A 23,312-nucleotide genomic window follows, 5' to 3' on the forward strand; every position below is an offset into this window, starting at 1 on the left:
ACAATTGGAATGCAATACTGACAAAGCCTTGATTTTGGATAACAATGTGTTGTTTTCTCATGGTTGCATTAGGGGATGAGAGGATAATCCGTGAGATCCACAACAAAGATTCTTGCTCAAGTTCTGGGCAAAGAAGTGTAAAGGTTCTGCATTATTAGGACTGAGGACTGCTTTCAAAATGATGACTACGCTCACTTTATTCCAGGTAGTCCAAGGAAAGAAAGGTTATTACAAATTCTAGGTGAACGGGTATAAGTCAGTGGTTCAGTCTCTATAAATTATTCAAGGGGTGATCAAAGCCAAAATAAGTTGTGTCAACAATGAGAATTAGAAGAACAAAGAAATTAGACATAAGCATAAATTAAAAAGGAGACACAGTCCTGTGCTGGGCTCTGGGGACTGGAGAATATATTTGCCTCAGTCCCATTCAAGGGTTCAGTGGCTTGGCCCTAGCATCAGCTCGGGATTCAATAAACAGTTAACAATTAGTATATTGAGTGAAATATCATCTACCTCTCCCTGATCAGAAGAAAATCTGGTGGCTCAATGAAACTATTAATTCACAGAAATTCTGCAAGCTGCAGAATAATAATTTACTGATGACCTAACTAAGACAAACTCAGTTACTGCTTAACAATCCATCTTCACACACACACACAGTGGCAGACAGATTTGTAGTATTTAGTGGTAAGAATTCTGTGGGCAGAGCTCAGAGGATAGATTTCAAACACCAGACAACATTTCTACTTTTGCCAATAGTCTAGCTTTTCCAAGGTAGAAAACTATAGATGGAGAAACCAACAATATTCTTCTTTAGGATTTCTAATTTTAAAAGTAAACTGTAGCTTTTGACTTATCAGTATAGAACCTTGTTAAGATGATCATTGTAAGACCCACTGTCTGATAAGAGAGGTGGAAAATAGTTGCTGAACCAGTCCAACTGAACCCCAGCCGTTTAATGTAAGCAACAACATAGCCACGGTCAGAGATGTGCTGACAAATTTAAAAGCTTGATGATTCTGTTGTAGGAACAACCACTGCTGTACAGACACAGATCTTCTGCTGCAAGTGGTCTCTTTTCTTCTCTTGGAAACGGTCATATTGGTGGGATGTTGCAAGAGGTTACCCTGGCAAATTTGCCTTTTCTCCAGATTATCAAAGGCTTTCTTCACAACTGGTGACATATTTTCAGGACTCAATATTGCCATTCCAGTCATCAGTTGACACTGGCTGCATGATTATGAGCAGAAGACTTAGACACTCAGACACTGCCTACAATTTTTCCAGCATTCCAGGGCATTTCACATTCTATAAATCCTTCACCTTTTATTTTAAATTAATAGGAAATAGACAAATTCTTCCATGAATATTTTATATTTCCTAATATCTGCAGAAAATTGGTACTCATGCAGTTGGACAAATTTTTAAATCCACCACCCTCACCTCCTTCTAGTCCACACATTTTAGGTTGCAATTTGGTTACTGAATACGACCACCTCAACCAAGGGTCTAGTACCTTTTTGATACTTCCTGTGTGAAGGTTGGAAGGGGCACAAGTTATGTGGGGTGCATAAACCTACATTAAATGTTTGCATTAGCACTGTCTCTTCTGGGCAAAGCTCTGATTCTAAGAAGTAAATTAATTAGAAGTCAGTATAGTTATTAAAATGATGAAGAGAATCAGCTATTATGGGTTGGGTGGGTGATGAAGAGTCAGGAAAAAATCCAGCAAATGGGAATGGAATACTTTAGGCCTCAGGAGGCATGAATTAAGAAGAAAATAATACTTTGTTTCCTGTAGCTACCTCCACTTACTGTCTTGAGTGACTAGTCCATGGTCTATGGAAAGAGCTAGTTTGTGGTGAAGAGTAAAGACCATAACGAAATATTGTGGAAACCATGAGAGATTTGTTGTTTCAGGAAAGTAGATTTTGCTTAAAGTCAACATGTATTTTTCATTCACTAAATACTAAAATGCATCCTGTGGCAAATGCTGTGCTTACTGTGCTGGTATCCCAGTTAGACAAGGAAAGGGGGATAGACAGAAATCTTCTGAAGAAGGTAGTTTCTGTACTGAGACTGGCAAAGTCTAAGTAGGTTAAAGGAGGACATCCAAATTCCAAGGATGAGCTGCAGCAAAAGTGGTGAGGTTGCAGCTAACATACTTGACAAGCGTTTGCCTGGATTTATCTCCATATACAGTGAAACATAAAGATATGCCAAGGTAGTCAGATGCTAGATTTATAAAGGAATGACTAAACTAAGTTCAGTTTGTGTGCGTAGAGTTGGAAAGGCATTAAGAGCCACCCTGAGGACGTAAGCTTGTCTTTGGATGGAACATAAAAACAAAATAAAGTATCGACTGAAAATATAGTGTAGACTCTTGAGGGCAGGGAATGAAAGCAACAATTGGAATGCTTTGAGAACAGAACAAAGAAGACAATAGATAAAATTTCATCTTAAATTCAACCACATGCTGAATGTGCCAACTGAGACTACATCATGTGACATTAATGATTCCAGGGATGACATAATAGACACCATGATCCCTGGGCTGGTTTCTGAATTTATCTCCTTCCACCCAATCCTAACTTAACACTTTTAATACTTTCCAGGATGAACCAGAAGCCACTTAGTACTTTTCCTTCTCTCCATGTTATAGTCTTCCTCCAAATTCTTCCATTTTCTCTTCTTCCTTACAAGAATTTTTTTAAATTAACTACCATATTGTTCCATTAAATGATCATATCAATCAAGTATCTCTTTTTATCTTTAAATTGTAGCTTAGTCTCCCATTTATCTCTTAACACTATTTAAAAAAATAAGATAATTAGAGGCAGACATCTATGTATATTGTTCAAATAATAAAATTGCAGATATTTGTTCAACATCAATTTTAATCTTTTTTATCCTTAATAATCTGATAGTCCTTTGGTAGATCAGTTGTGACTAGGATGACGTTCATAAACTGAATATGTCTGATGAGTTGGCCTTGAAAGAGAGTTTGCTGATGTATCAGCAATCAATGGCACTGGAAACCTTGGGTTGCTCCCTGGATGAAGTTTAGAAAAACGACCTTCATTGGCAGATATGTTGTAATATCTATTTGGAAAAATATAAGGTTCCATCATCTGTCCAAAATAATTCCTTTGTATGGGATAAAAGATGCTGTACTGAGAAGTAGTAGTTGTAGTTATAATGAAGTTCACAACACGGCTATTTGCTTCAATGTAGCTGCTTTGAGAGTGCCCGTGGACAGTGGTCAACTGATTTAAAATAGCACGTTGATTCACTGCAATTTGTTCTGGTGGTCTAACTGACATTGATGATGGAGGAGAAAAATCACCTCTGATCGGGGTAGTTGTGTCACCAATTATGTGGCTGGTAGAGGGCTTTCTTATTAGAGGCATGTTTAAATTTACAGAAGGTAAAAATTTACTGTCTCCAGTAGTGTCACCCACAAAATCAGAACTATGTTTATCCACATTACCCACTGCTTTATAGTGTTTCTTGTTGAAATCTTCAGCCAATGAAGATATCAGAGAGGCATTTTTAATCACAACTCTTCTTTTTATTCTCACTAAAACCTGGGGACAGCCTCGTTTAACATTTGGATTATGATAGAACTGCAGCTACAACCAAAGTAGAAAGATTTCAGTAATAATTTATACCAAAATACATCAGTATAATAAGCCTAACCTATAAAACCTCAGATTTCACATTTACTATGCAAAGATAATATCATCAAAATATGAACATTGCTGACAATATTTTGAAGTTCCTTATTTGGAAAATACACATTTAAATAGTATAGTCATCAAATTTAAGAAACAAGCTTTTGCAGTAATGGTGAATGCCACTTTTGAAAAGCATCTTTAATACCTTTATTTAGATTTCTGATAAAATTCATAGTTGCAAGCAAAGTTTCTTATAATGTGAATGCTTAAGTCACTGTCCTCATTTTTTAGAATAAATAAAGAATTTTAGCCTTAGTAGTTTTATACAATTTTCAAAATCTAGCTTTACATTTATATTACCATAGATTGATGTATAAAATAAAATTTTATATATAAGTTGCGAAGTGGTAACTAAAGTTTCTGAATACCTTGCTTAAAACAGAGACTTCTTTTTCTTCTGCCAGAAAGTCTGCTAGAAATGCCGATCTTTGAAAATTCTGCCGCACTTTACTAAACCCATAAAACTTAAGCTGTCTAACTAAACTTTTCATTCTTCCAGTTTCAAATGTTCTGAAAGGGGCCTTTATTTCCAAAACTTCCTTCTTAAAGACATCTTCATCAATCACTATGGAAGTTCCATTATCATCCCTCCAGATGGGTTTATATTGGTCACTCCCAGCCATTTTCCAGAGTTTTCTTGGAAATGTCAGAGAACGAAAATCATTATCTTCATCTGGTTCAGAGACACAATGTATGTAACATGGCCTTTAAATCAAGGATTCTTCAGACAAAGTCTAAAAAGCATTTTTTTCAATCATAGACCTCAAATCCAAATCCCCAGAGAATGTTTGATAACACAATAAAGATCTACCGGAGTTTCCTTGACCAGTTGGTCCATCTTTATGAGACACCTCTTGAATTTCTGAAGAAACATGTGCCATTTCATATAACTTTTTCTACAGGTACTTTTCTAATCTGAATGATTTTGAACACTGCAGCTTCAAATACTGCTTTGGCAGTCCTACACAGATAAACTGTTAGGCCATCAGAGTGGTTCTCAACCTGAGTAGCTGTGACATCACAAAACAACTGGTCTCCTAGCAACTCAAGTGTAACATTCAGCCAGTGTTTACTTCTCACTCATCCAGTTAAAATGAAACATATAAGACGCTTATTTTTATAGAGTAATCTGCAAATATTATCTCAAAAAAATCTTTTTATAAAATTTAATTTTGGGGTTTATTAAATAAAACAAATCTCCTTCCTTTTGTACACAAATTTATAACAGATTAGTGAACAGAGTATAAATAATGCAGAAAATATATAAAATAATTTTAAAGTTTAGGAATTTTAACTGAAATTTGCCTAAAACATGTACAGAAAATGTATAACGATTTCAATATCATTTGTAATTAGAGTGAAACATAATTTGATTTGGTATTGGAAGCAGGTATTTATCTGTGTACTTTAGAATATGTACCTCTATATTCAAAACAACAGAAGAATAAATATGTGTTTATATGGTATGTATATAAAAATGGTTAATATTTATGAAATAAAATATTAAAATAATCAATCTAATTTAAGAAATCCCAAAGGGGGAACTTTTGTTTTAAATTGTAATTCAATGGTTTAATTGAAGCAAAAGTAATTTAATATTCTACAATATTATTTCAAAAGAGGGAATCTTATTGTAAATTTACAAATGTTTATTTTTGCCATTCTGTCACTCTGAGGTTTATCAGTCCCTAGAAGTAATAAATTTTCTTGTCTTCTTTATAATCCATACTCTTGTGGCTTCTGTTAATTGTTCCAAAATGATGTTGATAAATAAACTTATGCACAAGATCCTGGGTTCAATAAGCATTGCCTCCATTAAGGGGCAAACAAACAATCAAAAAACAAAGATATAATCCTATGTGTCGTTTGGGGTGTAAAACACCAGGTAATTCATTTTAGGAAGCAATATGTATCTCAGTCCTGAAACGGTTGGCATTTTTATTATTTTACGGCATTTTAAGGCAAGTGTCTTTTGCACTAATTGTAAATAATAGCTATGTTCTGTATCAAAAAACTGTAGTAAATCCAGTTCTACCAAAAGTTATATTCTTTATTTAAAAATAAATTCCATTAAACATAAGCCCAGTTCAAAATGAGAGATAAAATATTTAAATAAATAAATGTACCCTAAAGGTACAATGTAAATTTTTCATTCAGTGTCTGTAAATCCCATTCTATATAAATATTAGCAACCTGAATACATGGCATATAATAAGTATTATAAACTATAGTTAAGTTGGATTTTGACCAGATCCATAAATATTATTTAATATACACGAATTTACATATGTGATACTATCCTTTTAAAAAAAAAAGAATTCAAATATAACAATCACAAAATATATAGGAAAATTATTGACAGATCTGATTTTTAAATTTTTATAAAAATATTATTTAATTCGATTTAGATAGAATGTAACAAAGCATAATAAAAGCCATACATGAAATACCCATGACTTAAATCAAATTCAATGTTACCATACAGGAAACTTTTCCTCTGGTCCAGTAATAAGAAAAAGTAGCTCATTTTCACAAGTCCTAAATTACACTACTAGAAGTCCTTGGAAGACTTACTAGTCAAGAAAAAATATAAAATTAACTCAACTTGTAATAAAAGAGTGAAGTTTATACAGATGACATAATTATGCATACATAGAAAACTCCGTAGACTCCTCCAGTGACTGTTAGAAATAATGAACAAACTTAGTAAACTTGCAGAATACAAAATCAATATACAAATATTCGTTGCATATTTGTATAGTAACAAAACATTATCAGAAATAGAAATCAGGAAAACTATTGTGTGTAAATTAATACCAAAAAGAATAAAATAGGAATAAATTTGATAAGTGAAATAAAAGTTCTAAACAAATATCTATATATTACAGGTGCAAGAAATATAAGTAAACAAAATAAATAGAAAGATATTGTGTGCTCATGGATTGTATACAATGTGAGGAAATATTCTAATCAATCTTTTACATGTTCAATCTCCCCATCAGTAATTATTGAGGAGAATGTCATTTCTTAATTTTATACTCTTGCTTCCTTTTTCATGGGTTAATTGATCATAGGTGTGAGGGATTATATCTGGTTGCTCGATTCTCTTCTATTGATTGGTGTCTGTTTTTGAGCCAGTATCATTTTGTTTTAATTACTAAAGTTTTGTAGGACTGTTTAACATCAGAGAATTTTACACCATTAGATTTAATAAACTTTTTCAGGATTATTTTGGCAACTCAAGATCTTTGTGGTTACATATAAATTTTAAAATTATTTGTTCAATTTATTGGAAAAATCTCATTGGTATTTTCACATGAATCACACAAAATGTAGATTCCTTTGGGTAGCATGGTTGTTTCAAACACATTGTTTCACATCATTAACATAAGAGATCATTTCATTTCTTTGGATCTGTTTTAATTTCCTTTATCAATGTTTTCTGTTTTTTAACGTATAGGTTTTCACCATATTTGTTAACTTCATTTATATGCGTTCTTTACATGTATATATTATTATATACATAATATTTGTAACCTCGTTTCCTACACAAACACAGCAGGCAGAAGGTAGTGGCAAGACAGATTCAAAATCCTGAATGAAAGAAAGCTGTAATCTAAGATACTTTATCAAGCAAGGCTATCTTTTAGAAGAAGGAGAGATAAATAACTTCCACACAAGCAAATACTTAAAGAATTTAGCAAGAGAAAAAGAAATAAAAAAGATCTACTATAAATGAAAAAGAAGCAGTATGCTATAGAAAAGAGGAAGTCATAATTATATAGGCAATATCTATAATGACTTACAACAGAATAAATATGATGTTGTAAAAGAAGAGATCAAAATTTTTAAGGGTCACAGAATGAAACAGGAAAATAAAGAGTGTTTTCTTCTTGTTTCTGTTTTCTGTTGTATGGGTTTGAATTTGTATTCTTATCAGTTAAATTAAACAAATATATTACAAGTCAATATGCATACAAAACAAGGTAACTATAAGTCAAAAGCATACAATGAAGTCACAAAGCCAAAAAGAACCCAAGATTATAAAAGAAAACTTATCAAGCCACAAAAACAAAAACAAATGAACAAAAAGAAAATACCAAATCAACTAGAGAATGAAGTTCAGTATGGAAATAAACATGTCTATCAATAATTATCACAAATGTTAATGGACTTAGTGCTTCAATCAAAAGATATTTATTGTCAGATGGGATAATATAACAAGACCCTACATTATGAAGCATAGAGGAGACCCACTATAGTAAGAGGAACACACATCAATTGAAAGTCAGAAGGTAGAAAAATATATTCCATGCAAATGCACATGACAAGAAACAGGACAAGCAGTACTGACTTCACACAATGAGACTTTACAAAAAAGGCCATAGAGAAAGATAAAAAAGGACATGATATAATGATTAAAGGAGCAAATCAAAATGGGGATATTATAATCATTAAGATATATGCACTCTGTATAGGAGCACCTAAATACAAAAAAGAAACACTAATATATAAAATAGAGAAATCTCTGGGAACAGAATCAATGTAGGAGTTTATAACTCCCCATTATCATCACTGGACTGGCCTTTCACACAGAAAATTAATAAGGGGACAAAGATACTAAAATACATAATAAAATATTTGGAGATGATTGATATTTTCAAAACAGTTCTTCTCCCCAAAACTGAATATACATTTTTTCCTGTTCACAAGGAATATTTTCTATGAAAGATTACATACTCAGGCACTCAAGAAGCCTCAAAAAATTTAATTAGATAAAAATTAATTTAAGCATCTTTTCTGAGTATAATACCATGAAACTAGAAAACAATCACAGAAAAGCAGGGAGAAAAAATAACAGAATCCAGATGAAAAAACATGGTACTTAAACAAGGGGGTCAGGTGCTGAAGTAAAAGAAGAAATTAAAAAATATCTTGAGAGATATGACATACACTACACAAAGTCTATGGAATACTGTTAAAACAGGCTTAAGAGTGAAGTTCATAGTGGCAAGGCCATCCTCAAATTAGAAGAACAATTTCAAATATATAATCAAACGTTCTATGTAAACAAATCAGGAAAAGAAGAACAAACAAAATCAAAAGTCAAAAGAAAGAAGGAAAAAGTAAAGATCAAGGAAGAAATAATTGAAATAGAGATTAAAAAATAGAAAAATCAATCAATCTTTTTTTGAAATAGTAAACAAAATTGACAAATCTCTGGACAGACTCACCAACAAGAAAAGAGAGAGAACACAAACAATATAATAAATGAAACAGGAGAAACTATTATACTATAAAACTGCTAGATGGGAATATAGGTGATACACTATTGTATATACATCATAGGAATATTTTCTTGTATCAGTCTCCTAAGGCAAAAGAAATAAAAGCAAATATAAACAAGTGGGACCTAAAGAATCTTGAAAAATTCTGCACAGATAAGGACACTATCAATGAAATGAAAACACTGCCTGTGTAATTGGAGAACATATTTGCAAACAATGCAAGTGACCATGGGTTAGTAGATGTAGGTTAATAGATGTAACATTGATTTATGTTACATAACTCAAGGTGAAAAACAAAAACTCAATCAAAAACAAGAGCAGAGTACCTGAGTTAATATTTTTCCAAAGAAAACATTCAGATGAGTAACAGGCAAGTGATAAAATTTCACAACATTACTAATTATTACATAATTGCAAATCAAACCACAATGAGGTATAACTTCACACTGGTCAAACGGCTATTATCAAAAAGTCTACAAATAGTAAGTGTTGGAGATGATGTGGAGGTAAGAAATCTCTTGTATACTCTTGGTAGTAATGTAAATTGGTACAACTTCTAAGGTAAACAGTATTCAGATTTGTTTAAAAACTAAGAAGTTAACTACCATATGACCTAGTAATACCTCTCCTAGGAAATATCTGGGAAAAAAACACCCTAAATTTAGAAAAACCAATTTTCAAAGCAGTACTGTTTATAATATGCAAGACAGGGAAGAAATCCAAGAGTCCACAGCAGACTATGGACTTAAGAAGAAATGATGTTTCTGTAAATATGCAATAAATATTTCTCAGCCATGAAAAACTATAACACATAGCTATTTCAGCATCATGAGAGGACTTAGTAAATGTTGTGCTTAGTGAAGTAACTTAGACGAAGACAAAAGTATATAATTTAATTTATACGTGGAGTCTAAAGTATAACAAATATCTGTGTACATCTTTGTATAGCTATCTATTGACAGATGACAGAAAAATAGAAGTATAGATACATACGTACATGATAGATAGATAGATGATAGATAGATAGATAGATAGATAGATAGATAGATAGATAGATAGATAGATAGATAGATAGATAGAGACATGATCGAGTGGTAAAGAGATTAGATAGACAAGACTTAAGCAGACTCAAAGATATGGGAAAAATTTTATGTTTACCAAAGTGGAAGGGAAAGAGAATTCAATGGTAGGACATTGACAGATACAAAGAAGTATACATTAATAGAGAAACAAGAAGGATAATCTGTATAGAATATAGAATTATATACAATAGCTTAAAATAATTGTAAGTTACAATTACTGTAATAATTCATAGTGCAATATAATCTACAAAGTGGTTGGGATCACCACACTGTACATCTGAAACTACACAATATTTTACATCTACTGTAATTCAAATAAAAATAAAACATATCCTGTATAATTTAGTCCTTTTTCTGCTGATAGCATCTTCCTTTAATATTGTTTTATTTTACACTTTAATTTTTATGACTACTGTTTCAAATTATTTCTTTTACTCTTGTGAACATGCTACCAGTTTGAAGTATCTATATTTATTGCCCCTGATTACCTCTTTTTCACTCTTTAATCCATATAGTATAGTAGCATTTAAGAACATACCCAAAGAAAGTGTTGAAAGTTTCTCGTGGTCTCTCCTTAGCATTTGGTCAATGTTTTGCATATTTTTGCCATTTTATATTTCTTAGAAGACTTCTATTCTACACCTCTTATAAGGTGTCCCGGTTTTGCTTTTTCATCTCATTCAGGTTTGTTAGTTAAAGTCTTTACTTTCACTTTATATGTAAGTGATAACAGTGTAACTATTATTGGGTGAGTGATTTCTTATTCCAGTAGTTTGAAAATACAATCTTATTTACGCTTGGCGTATGTTTTTTGCTCAGAAATCTGCTGATAGCCTAATGGGGGTTCCTTAGTAGATTATCATAACTTTTTTTGGCTGCCTTTAAAATTTCACTCTGACATTGTCTTGTCAATTTGCATATGACGTATCTTGAAGGAGGTCCCTTTGTCTTAAAGTTATTGGTGTTTTGTTGGTTCATGGACTTGTATATCAGTTCCTTGCACAGGTTCGGGAAGTTATCAATTTTACTTCTTTTAATAAACCATCAGCTGCCTTCTAACTTTCTACCCCCTCCAGGATTCCACACTAATGTGCACTTCCTGAGGAAGACAATGGCTACTGTAGAATTTCCCCACTTTTAAATATCTTGAATCTCTGCCCTCTCCTATCATTTCTAGTTTTTCATTGGTGAGTTTGCTAATCTCTCTTCCACAAAGACATTCTACCTCGAATGCTTTCTGTTGCATCCTTCATCTCATTTATTAAGTTCTCCAGGTCCTCCAAAAATGTTTGATTATTTTATATTTTCAGTCTCTTTGGTAATGTATTTCTTTTCATCATTTCATTTATTCCTGAGCTCACTAAACTGCTTTCTCAGTTTTGTTTGTTGTATTGAGATTCTGTATGACAGCTATTTGGATTCTCTATTGATTATATGGCAATAGACAATTACTTTAACTTTGTTTCCTGCAGGGTTGACATTGTGTGTGTGTGTGTGTGTGTGTGTGCAGGTGTGTGTGCTTGTGCTTCTGTGTCTGTGTCTGTGACGGTGTCTGTGTGTGTCTATCTGTGTTAGCGTGCCCTATAAAGTTACTGTGATTGGTCTTGATCTTGATAGATTATTGCTCTGATGACACTAAATAACAGATTGGGAGTTGGAGTCCTTGTTTTTGTTTTCTGGTAGCTTGCAATATTGTACAATTATTGGTTTTACTAACCTGAGCTACCTCTGATAACATTTTAAAATAGCACTTTCCTGACGCTACTGTGTGGATAAAAGATGTGCTTTCATTGTCACTTCTTAGAATTCTCTGATAGTTAATGCCACTGTTGTCACTGGGAAGGAGAACCCTTCCTTTTATCTGATATCCCTTGAGAATCAGTGTACACATTGAGGAAAGGTGTAAAGAAAGGTGGGTATTTGGAATCAGGCAAGTGCCTTTGCCATGTCCAGTGTTGCAAGGTAACTTGTCTCCACCACTGTGAATGGAGAGTAGGGACAGTTTCATGAATCTCTCAGTGTCCGAAGGATGGAAATTCTGTCTCCATTGTGGCTCCCTCCTAATTAACTGTGACCATGAGTACTGGTGCATTTGGAGGCCGAATCTGCGTGATCCACTGATATCCTGTTTCTACTGGGTTCTTTGAATTTATGGACTCAGATATCCTATTCAGGGGGCCTTGGTTGCAGACACCAACTCTGGTCTTCCCTCAGTTCAGCCTCCTTTGTGTGTTTTAGTCCACCGAACTTCACCTGTTCACATGCGTTCTGGAGTATTGTTTTGTGTTGAAGTTATTTTTGTTCAGATGTGAACGTTTTACTGACTGTAGATGTAAGGGGAGAGACAAAAATAGTTTCAACTAGTGTCACATTTGAATTTATATAGTTTTACAACTAAAAGCTTAAATTCTAATTAGGAAATTATAAGAACACTAAAGAAAGTGAACAAATCACTTCCCTTAATATCATAGTACTACAAAATATTTTGAATTTCCTGGGTTCTTTTCTTCAATGTTTTACCCACCTACATGCACATTTTACTAAAATATATCCCTATAATCCCTTTAAAATCAATTAAATTATTAAAATAATTCTCTGTGCTGTAAATATAGTACTTTTGGTTCTCTAATTTATTAATTGTAGCTTCAACAATTCTGTCTTCTCCATCCTTCTACCCTTTCCCCACAGGAAACCACTACTTGGTACACTACACATATATATGTGATTCTTTTTTTGTTTTCTTATGATTGTTTCACTTATATCTTTATTTTCCTAATTTAAGTTACAACGTAGAGTGTTTTTCCCTGTATGACTTATTTTCCTATGTGCAACACCCTCTGGGTCCAGTCAAATTGTTCCAAATGGCAGAATTTTACTTTTTATTATACAATGATGAAGTATTTATTATGTTATCTATATCTCACATCTATTTCAGCCAATCATCTGTTGATGGGCAGTTGAGTTGTGCTTCTACCCCTGACTACTATAAATGATGATGTTAAGAACACTGGGGGTAATATATCCTTTAAGTTAATGTTTACATTTTTTTCAGATTTATACCAAAAACTGGAATTGCTGCAAAATATAATTCTTCTTTTTCTAGTTTTCTGTGCACCGTCCTCACTTTTACACTAGTGGATGCATCAATTTATATTTCCACCATCATTGTTCCTGGGTTCCCTCTTATAGACATTCTAATTAATATTTGTCATTTGTAGATATTTTGTTAATAGCCATTTTGGTTGCTGTAAGATTATTTCATTCTGGTTTTGATTTATGGTTTCCTAATGAATAGCAAAGTTATGTTTCTTTATATCAGTCTAAAAATCATCCACATGTCTATTTTTGAAAAGTTTCCATGAAGATTCTTCAACTGTTTTTAATTTGAGGTCTTTAATTTTTAAATATTGAGTCTAATATGCTATATATATATTATGGATTTTAACATCTTATTGTTCTCATTGTCTGAAATTTTTCCTTCTATTCTGTCTGTTATCATATGTCTTGTTGATGTTTTCCTTTGCTCTGCAAAAGTTTTTGCATTTCACACTTATAAAAGAAATAGAATCCCTTTATCGCAGAATACATCTATTTTTTCCTCAGTAAACTAAAAACTGTAATTGTTAGTTTTCCTTTTTTTTTTTAATTTGGAGACAGATCAAAAATAAAGATTGCTATGATTTATCTCAAAGTCAGTTCTGTTCCTGTTCTTGGTCAAATATTTTATAGTTTCATGCTTTACATTTAGGTAATTAATCCATTTTTATCTCATTTTTTGTACTATGGAAGGAAGTACTTTTTCATCTTCCTTTTACATGTACAGTCCTGTTTTCTCAGAACTACTTTTTGAAGAGACTGCCTTTTTTCCATTTTATACTCTTGTCTCCTTCATTATAGACTAACTGATCATAGTGTGTGGGTTTATTTTCAGACTCTTTATTTTGTTCCATTGATCTCTGTGTTTCTATAAGTGCCATATTTTGATGAATTGATTACTGTAACTTTGTAGTATGTTCTAAACTCAGGGAGGGTAATACCTACAGCTTCATTCATTTTTCAAAATAATTTTAGAAAATTTGGGACTTTCAGATATATGTTCAGATTTTATTATTTTTCTCCTTGCTTTGTGAAAAAACTTATGGATTCTGTGAAAATAGAAATTTATAAAAAGAAAAAACCTGAGAAAAATACTAAAGTGTGGAGGGTAAAACAAACATTATTAACAACAACTGGATTGTTGTAGAAATCAAATAAAAAATATATAAAGATAAATGACAGCAAAAACAAAATCCATGGGGTATAACAAAAACAGTATTAATAGGGATGTTTATAGCAAAATAATCCCACTTATATAAATAAGAAACATCTCTCTCTTATAACATATTCTTACCACCAAAAGACATATCAATATAATAAAAAAAAACTTGTTAGTAGAAGGAAAGTCAGCTGAAAGGACAGAATATAATTAAATAAAATAATGATTAAAAATATAAACATTTAATCAATCTAAATAATGGCTTTTGAAACATAAATAATGTTGATAAACTTTAACCAGACACATGAGCATAAAAGAGAGTTACAGATTAATAAGCTCAGAAATTAATGAGAAATTACAACTTATATCAAAGAAATAGAAAACATCATATGATGATACAACATATTATATGCCAATAAAATGGAAACCCTAGAATAAACGGACCATTTCTTAGAAAGACTTAATCTCCAGAATGGAATGAGAAAGAAAACATGAACAGTTTATCACTAATGAATTTGAATAAGTATTTAAAAAAATCTCTGTAGAAACAAAATTCCAGGCCTAGACATCTTCACAGATGATTTCTGACAAACATTTAGAGAAGAGCTATTACCTATACTTCTCAGCGTATTCCAAAAATTTCGAGAGGATGGGAGGCTTTCTATCCCACATTTCTGTATCACACTTCTGCTAGAACTGGAACAAATATCTCCAAAAATTACAGTTTGCATACTACTAGTAAGCATAGATGCAAAAACACCACTAAATTGTTAGCAAATCAAACAATACATTAAGAGGATTATGCATTATGATTAAGTCCATTTATTTCAGGGATGCAAAGTGATTCAATACCCACAAATTAATGAGTATGATACACCAAACAAACAACTTGAAGAATAAAAATTATATGGTCACCTCAATAGAGTCATAAAATGTTTTGACAAATTCAGTATCTATTTATGAATATATTCCTCCTCAAAGTGGACATGAGGAAACACACCTCAACACAGTTAAGGTCATATATGACAAGAACTCCGCTAACATGACACTCACTGATTAAAAGCTGAAAGCATCTCCAATAAAAGCAGGAAGAAGACAAGAATGCACACTCTTACCACTTTAATTCAGTATAGTATGGAAATTCTAGCCATAGGTATCCAAAATAAAAGTAAATAAAATATAGCTAATTAGGAATAGGAGCAAAAGTGTCTGTTTGCAGATTACATACTTTAAACAGAAATCTTAAAGAAGATGCCACAAAACAACTAGGGCTTATCATTGCATTTGGTAAACTTTCCTATGTAAATTTAACATACAGAAATCTTGCATTTCTACACACTAACAACAAGCTAACAGATAGAGAAAGTGAGGGAACTATCACATTTACAACTGCATTACAAAAAAAAAATCAAGAAATGTATCCAGCCAAGGAGGTAAAAGACCTGTACTCAGAAATCTATAAAATATTTATAAGAGAAATTGAAGATAATGCAAACAGATGAAAAAATATACTTTGTTCATAGATGAGGAAATAATATTGTTTAAATGACAGAATAAGCCATGGAAATACACAAATTAAATTCAGTGCCTATCAAAATACCAAGGGCATTTTCAGAAACTTACAAAAAATAATTCTAAAATTTACATGTAAACCCAAAAGAGATGAAATCACTTAAAAAAAAAGGAAAGAAAAGAAACAAACTAAAAAGAGAAACAACTTTAACAAAAACAAAGAAGATGTATCACTGTCCCTGATTTTAAACTATAATACAAAGCTGCAGTATTAAAACGAATATGGTAGTGGCACAGAACATACAGAATAATGGAACACAACAGAATGCCTGAAAATGAAATCAGACAATTATGGTCATTAAGCCCATTACAAAAAATGAATATACAGTGGGCGAAAGGTAACCACCGGGCACATGAAACTACTCAACATCACTAAACATCAGAAAAATGCAAGTCCAAAACACACTGAGATTTTATGTTGCTCCTGGCAGAATGACTATTATCAAAAAGATAACAAACTTAACTGTTGGTTAGGATGTAAGAGAAACAACCCTGATACACTGCTGGTGTGAATGTAAATATGTGATGCCACTGTGGAAAACAACATGGAGCTTTAAATAAAAAGTAATAATGAAATATAATCCAAAATATACATATCGGGATATTTATTCCAAGAAAATAAAACACGAATTAGAAAAGATAAATTCAACCCTATATTCACTGCAGCATTATCCTCAATAGACAGGATATAGAAGCAAATTAATTGCTCATCAATAGATGCTGGATAAAGAAGATGTGTGTTTATACTATATATATCTACCCATCTTAAGTACAGATTAATTTATATATATATATACACACACACACAATTTATATATATATATATATATATATATATGCACACACACATAAAAATACAATGGGTTATTACTCAGCTCTAAAAATAAGTTCTTGCCATTTGCAACAAATGGGTTGACCAAGAGGATAATATGCTAAGTGAATTAAGTCAGAAATTGAATGACAAATGGTGAATGATTTTACTCATATTTGGAATTTATAACAAATGAACATAACAACACAGAAAAGGAATTATAGATATAGAAAGAAAGAGGTTGTTCACAAGAAGGAGGGAAATGGGGTGTGGAAAAGAAAATTTGAGGAAATTAAGAAAGAAAATATTCCAGTTGCAAATTAAATGAGTCAGGGACAAGAAATGTACTATATGGGAAATAGCCAATTACTATTGAATATTTTATATAGCAACATAACATATCTAGATATATTCTGGTGATCTGTTTGAAATATATTAAAAACAGCAAAGAGTATGTTGTGTAAGAGAAACTAACACAGTGTTTTAGATTAAAATACACTTCAAAAACAAACAAACATACACATAGAAAAAAATTAGATTTGTATTTAACAGAGGCAGGGTTTGGGAAAGGAGGATTTTATTAATGTACTCAAAAGCTATAAACATCCAGCCATAAAATAATCGTGTTCTAGGGATGCGCCGTAATAACATGAAAATTAAAATTAATACTGCTTTATGTTCTATATCAATGTTGTTAAGAGAGTAGACCATAATGTTTCTCATCACAACCAAAAGACACATTGTATTACTTTACAATTTTATCTATATGAGATAATGAATTCTCCCTAAAGTTGCTATGATATTTATTTCATGATACTTGTAAATCAAATCACTATCCTGTGCACCTAAACTTACACAATGTTTTAAGCAATTTATATCTCAATAAAAGTGGAAGAAAAAAAGGAAAGTCAATTGTCACTTTTTCCCATGTCATTTCTCATGATTCTTTTTGCATCAAGTAAACTTTAGTAATGATATACTTATCCTAGGTAAAGATACTAATAAATAAGTGATTCTAATAAATTATACATAAGGATACCAATAAAATTAGTGTTTTGCCATGCCTTAAACTTTCTACATGTTAACAGCCCACTGCTTCTGTAGGCAACAACATTTCATTTCGTGTATTCATCTGAGATTAGGGAATGGATACAAATTTAAAACTGACTGCTCTTACTGTGAGTGATAAAGTTCACTGTCTCAGACCGAAAGTCTCATTTCCACAAGAGCATCTGTAAGAAATAAACATGCTAGGTTGCTAAAAATCTCAGAATGTTAAAATCTCAGAACTCCTACAATTCTTAACTGTTTTTCAATGGGAATGCAATACTGACAAAAACTTGATTTTGGATAACAATGTGCTGTTTTCTCATGGTTGCATTATGGGATGTGAGGATAATAACTGAGATCCACAACATACATTATCGCTCAAGTGCTGGGCAAAGAATGTAAAGGTTCTGCATTTTCAGTACTGAGGACTGCTTTCAAAATGATGACTACACTCACTCTAATCCAGGTAGTCCAAGGAAAGAAAGGTTATTGCAATTTGTAGCTTAAAGGGAATAAATCAGCGGTTCAGTCTCTATAAATTATTCAAGGGGTGTTCAAACACAAAATAAGTTGTGTCAACAATGAGAATTAAAAAAAAAATTTGATATAAGCTTAAATTAAAAGGGGTACACAGTCCTGTGCTGGGCTCTGGGGACTGGAGTTTGTATATGCCTCTGTCCAATTCAAGGGTTCAGTGGCTTGGCCCTAGCATTAGCTTGGGATTCAATAAACATGTAACAAATAGTATACTGGGAGAAACATAATCTACCTCTCTCTGATCAGGAGAAAACCTGGTGGATCAATGAAATTCTTAATTCACAGAGATTCTGCCAGATGCAGAGGAATAATTCACTGATGACTCAACTAAGACGAACTTAGTTACAGCTAAACAATCCATCATCACACACACACACAGTGGTACAAATATTTGTAGTATTTAGTGGGAAGAATTCAGTGGGCAGAGATCAGAGTATAGTTTTCAAAAACCAGTCAACTTTTGTACTTTTGCCAATAGTCTAGATTTTCCCAGGTAGAAAACTACAGATGGACAAACAATATTCTTCTTTAGGATTTCTAATTTTGAAATTAAAGTATAGCTTTTGACTTACCAGTATAGAAACTTGTCATGATGATAACATTAAGACCCACTGTGTGATAATAGAGCTGGAAACTACCTGCTGAACCAGCCCATCTGAACCCCAGACTGCTAATGTAAGCAACAAAATAATCACCATCATAGTTCAGCTGACAAACTTAAAAGCTTGATGTTTCATTTCAGGAGAAACCACTGCTGTCCAGACACAGATCTCCTGCTGCAAATGGGCTCTTTTCTTCTTTTGGTAGATGTCATATTGGTGAGATGTTGCTAGAGCTTACCCTGGCTCATTTGCCCATTCTCCAGATTATCAAAGGCTTATTCACAAATGGTGACACATTTTCAGGACTCAATGTTGCCATTCCAGTCTTATCAGCTGACACTTTCTGCATGATTGTGAGCAGAAGCCTTAGGCTCCCTGACCTTGCCAACAATTTTCCAGCATTTCAGGGTATTTCACATTCTGAAAATGCTTCACCTTTTATTTTAAATTAATGGGAAATAATCAAAGTCTTCCATGAATATTTTATATTTCCTAAAATCTGTATACATTTGGTATTCTTGCAGTTGGACAAATTTTTAATTCTACCACCCTCACCTTGTTCTAGTCCACACATTTTAGATTGCAATTTGGTTACTGAATGCGACCACCCCAACCAAGGGTCTAGTACCACTTAGGTACTTCCTGTGTGAAGGTTAGAAATGACACAATTTATGTGGGGTGTATATTCCTGCATTAAATGTTTGCAATGACACGGTCTCTTCTGGACAATGCTCTGATTCTAAGAAGTAAATTAATTAGAAGGCAGTATATTTATTGGTAAGGGGAAGAGAATCAGTGCTTTTGTGTGGGTGGGTGATGAAGAGACAGGAAAAAAATCCAGCAAATGAGAATGGAATGCTTTAGGCCTCTGGAGGCATGAATTAAAAGGAAAATAATACTTTACCTCTTGTACCTACCTCAACTTACTGTCTTGAATGAATAGTCCTTGTGCTATGAAAACAGCTAGTTTTTGGTGAAGTGTATAGACCATAACGAAATAGTTTGAAAACTATGAGAGTTTTGTTGTTTCAGGAAAGTAGATTTTGCTTAAATTCAACATGTATTTTTCATTCAGTAAATACTAAAACTCATCCTGTGGCATGTGCTTTGCTTACTGTGTTATTATCCAAGTTAGACAAGGAAAGGGGGATAGACAGAAAACATCTGGAGGAGGTGGTTTTTGTGCTGGGACTGGGAAAATCTTAGTAGGTAAAAGGAGTACATCCTAACTCCAAGGATTAGCTGGAGCAAAAGTTGTGAGTTTGGAGCTAACTCTCTTGACAAGTATTTCAATCGATGTATCTCCAGAAATAGTGAAACATAAAGAAATGCTAAGGTAGTCAGATGCCAGATCTATAAAGGAATGACTAAATTATGTTTAGTTTGTGTGCTTAGAGTTGGAAAGGCATTAAGTGCCACCCTGAGGATGTAAGCTTGCCTTTGGCTGGAACATAAAAGCAACATAAATTATTGACTATAAAATAGAGCATAGATTCTTCAGGGCAGGAAAAAAAGCATCAATTGGAATGCTTTGAGAACAGCACAAAGAAGACCATAGATAAAATTACTTCTTAAATTCTACCACATTCTGATTGTGCCATCCGAGACTACATCATGTGACCTTTATGATTCCAAGAATCACATAAAAGAGACCATGATCCCTGGGCCGGTTCCTGCATTTATCATCCGTTCCAAACTACCCTGACTTAACACTTTTAATACTTTCCAGGATGAACCAGAAATCACTTAGTACTTTTACCTCTCTCCATGTTATATTCTTTTTCCAAATTCTTCCATTTTCTATTCTTCCTTCCAAGAAATTATTTAAAATTATACTCATATTGTTCCATCAAATGATCATATCAATCAAATATCTCTTTTTTTCTTTAAATGTTATCTTAGTCTCCAGTATAACTCTTTACTCTATTTTAAAAAAATAAGGAAAATACAGGTACACATCTATGTTTGTTGTTCAAATAAGAAAATTGCAGATATTTGTCGACATATGCCAAATCAATATTAATCTTTGTTATCCTGCATAATCTGGTAGTCCTCTGTTAGATCAGTTGTAATTAGCATGACATTCATAAACTGAGGTTGGCTGATAAGTTGGCCTTGAAAGAGAGGTAGCTGATGTATCAGCTATCACTGGCACTGGAAACCGTGGGGTACTCCCAGTTGAAGTTTAGGAAAAGACCTTCATTGGCAGATATGTTGTGATATCTTTTTGGAAAAGTAGAAGGCTCCACCATTAGTCCAAAATAATTGCTCTGTATGGGAGACAAGATGCTTTACTGAGAACTAGAAGTTGTAGTTGTAATGAAGTTCACACCACAGCCATTTGCTTCATTGTAGCTGCTTTGAGAGTGCCCGTGGACAGTGGTCAACTGATTTAAAATAGCACGTTGATCCACTGCAATATTGTTCTGGTGGTCTAAATGACATTGATGATGGAGGAGAAAAATCACCTCTGATCAGGTTAGTTGTATCACCAAGTACGTGGCTAGTAGACAGCTTTCTTATTAGAGGCATGTTTAAATTTGCAGAAAGTAAAAATGAACTTTCTACACTAGTGTCAGCCACAAAACCAGAATTATGGTTATGCACATTACCCTCTGCTTTAAAGTGCTTCTTTTTGAAATCTTAAGCCAATGAAAATACCAGAGAGCCATTTTTATTCACAACTCTTCTTTTTATTCTCACTAAAACCTGGGGACAACCTCGTTTAAGATTTCGATTATGGCAGAACTGTAGCTAAAACCAAAGGAGAAAAATTTTAGTAATATTTTAAAACAAAACACAAGACTATATTAAGCCTAACCTATAAAACCTCAGATTTCACGTTTACTATGCAATGATATTATCATAAAAATGTGTACAATGCTGACTATATTTTGAAATTCCATATTTGGAATATACACATTTAAATAGAATAGTCATCAAATTTAAGAAGTTAGCATTTGCAGCAACGGTGAAAGCAACTTTTAAAAAAAAAGCTTTAATACCTTCATTTAGATTTCTTTTAAGATTCATAGTTGCTAGGAACGTTTTGCATAATCTTGAATAGTTAAGGCACTGTCTTAATTTTTAGAAAAAATAAAGAATTTCAGCCTTTGTAGTTTTATAGAATTTCAAAATCTTGCTTTACATTTATATTAGCATATTTTGATATACAAAATAAAATTTTATATATACGTTACCAAGTCATAACTACAATTACTGAATTCCTTGCTTAAAACAGAGACTTCTTTCTCTTCTGCCAGAAAGTCAGCTGGACAAGAAGATTTTTGCAAATTCTGCTGCAATTTACTAAACCCATAAATGTTAAGCAGTCTAAGTAAACTTTTCATACTTCCAGTTTCAAATAATCTGAAAGGGGCCTATCGTTCCAACACTTCCTTCTTAAAGACAGCTTCACCAATCACTATGGAAGATCCAGTATAACCCCACCAGATGGATTTAAATTGGTCACTCCCAGCCATTTTCCAGAGTTTTCCTGGAAATGTCAGAGAACGAAATTCATTTTCTTCACCTGATTCTGAGACACAATGTATGTAACATGGTCTTTTTATCAAGGATTCTTCAGACAAAGTCTGAAAAGCATTTTCTTCAAACATAGACTTCAAGACAAGTCCCCAGAGATTGTTTGATCACACAATAGAGATCTACCAGAGTTTCCTGAACCAGTTGGTCCGTCTTTATGAGACACATCTTGAATTTCTGAAGAAACAGGTGTCATCTCAAATAACTTTTTCTACTGCTACTTTTCTAATCTGCATGTTTTTGAGCACTGCAGCTACAAATGCTGTTCTGGCAGGCCTGCACAGATAAACTGCTAGGCCATCACAATGGTTCTCAACTTGAGAAGATGCGACATCACAAAACAACTGGTCTCCTAGCAACACAAGTGTAACATTAAGCCAGTGTTTATTTCTCATTCATCCAGTTAAAATGAAACATATAGGATACTTATTTTTATAGTGTGATCTGCAAATATTATCCCCACAAAATCTTTTTAAATAATTTAATTTTTTGGGTCTATGAAATAAAACCAATCTCCATACTTTTGTACACAAATTTATACCAGATTTATGAACAGAGTATAAAAAATGCACAAAATATATAAAATAATTTTAAAGTTATGGAATTTAAAGTGAAATTTGTGTTAAGCCTGTACAGAAAATTTATACCTATTACATTATAATTTGTAATTAAAGTGAAACAATTTTATTTGGAAATGGAAGTAGTTATTTATCTGTTTACTTTACAATAAGTAGCTCTATATTCAAAACATGAGCAGAATAATTATCAGTGTATTTGGTATGTTTATTAATAAATGGTAAATATTTATGAAATAAAAATAGATTAAAGTAATCAA

At 32.6% G+C, this 23,312-nt stretch overlaps 1 protein-coding gene and 1 long non-coding RNA gene across 3 annotated transcripts; both read right to left on the reverse strand.

Annotated features, from left to right (window-relative positions):
* Positions 1 to 2,879: 2,879 nt before the first annotated feature.
* LOC140694150 (heat shock transcription factor, Y-linked-like) lies at positions 2,880 to 4,667 on the reverse strand. Of its 2 annotated transcripts, none has more exons than XM_072957559.1 (2): positions 4,106 to 4,539; positions 2,880 to 3,632 (listed from the first exon to the last, which is right to left on the reverse strand). In XM_072957559.1, exons 1-2 carry the CDS (start codon positions 4,358 to 4,360, stop codon positions 2,940 to 2,942), a joined length of 948 nt encoding a protein of 315 aa, XP_072813660.1. In that variant the 5' UTR covers positions 4,361 to 4,539; the 3' UTR covers positions 2,880 to 2,939. The 2 variants fall into 2 exon arrangements, 1 of the variants encoding a protein (XP_072813660.1); XR_012069903.1 differs by lacking the exon at positions 4,106 to 4,539 and adding an exon at positions 4,549 to 4,667 and having other exon boundaries at positions 3,356 to 3,632.
* Positions 4,668 to 21,605: 16,938 nt separating this feature from the next.
* LOC140694157 (uncharacterized) lies at positions 21,606 to 22,738 on the reverse strand. Its single transcript, XR_012069912.1, has 2 exons — positions 22,467 to 22,738; positions 21,606 to 21,688 (listed from the first exon to the last, which is right to left on the reverse strand). It is a non-coding gene; the product is annotated as an uncharacterized lncRNA (long non-coding RNA).
* Positions 22,739 to 23,312: the final 574 nt, after the last annotated feature.

Source organism: Vicugna pacos, unplaced genomic scaffold (assembly GCF_048564905.1).
Source record: "Vicugna pacos unplaced genomic scaffold, VicPac4 scaffold_20, whole genome shotgun sequence".
NCBI lineage: Eukaryota > Metazoa > Chordata > Mammalia > Artiodactyla > Camelidae > Vicugna > Vicugna pacos.

Bases quoted from the DNA above. Each gene is read 5' to 3' on its own strand.
- LOC140694150 (XM_072957559.1), bottom strand. From the start codon at position 4,360: ATGGCTGGGAGTGACCAATATAAACCCATCTGGAGGGATGATAATGGA. The intron at 3,633-4,105 runs GTATTCAGAAAC...CTTTGGTTGTAG, and splicing joins AAGTCTCTGTTTTAAGCAAG to CTGCAGTTCTATCATAATCC.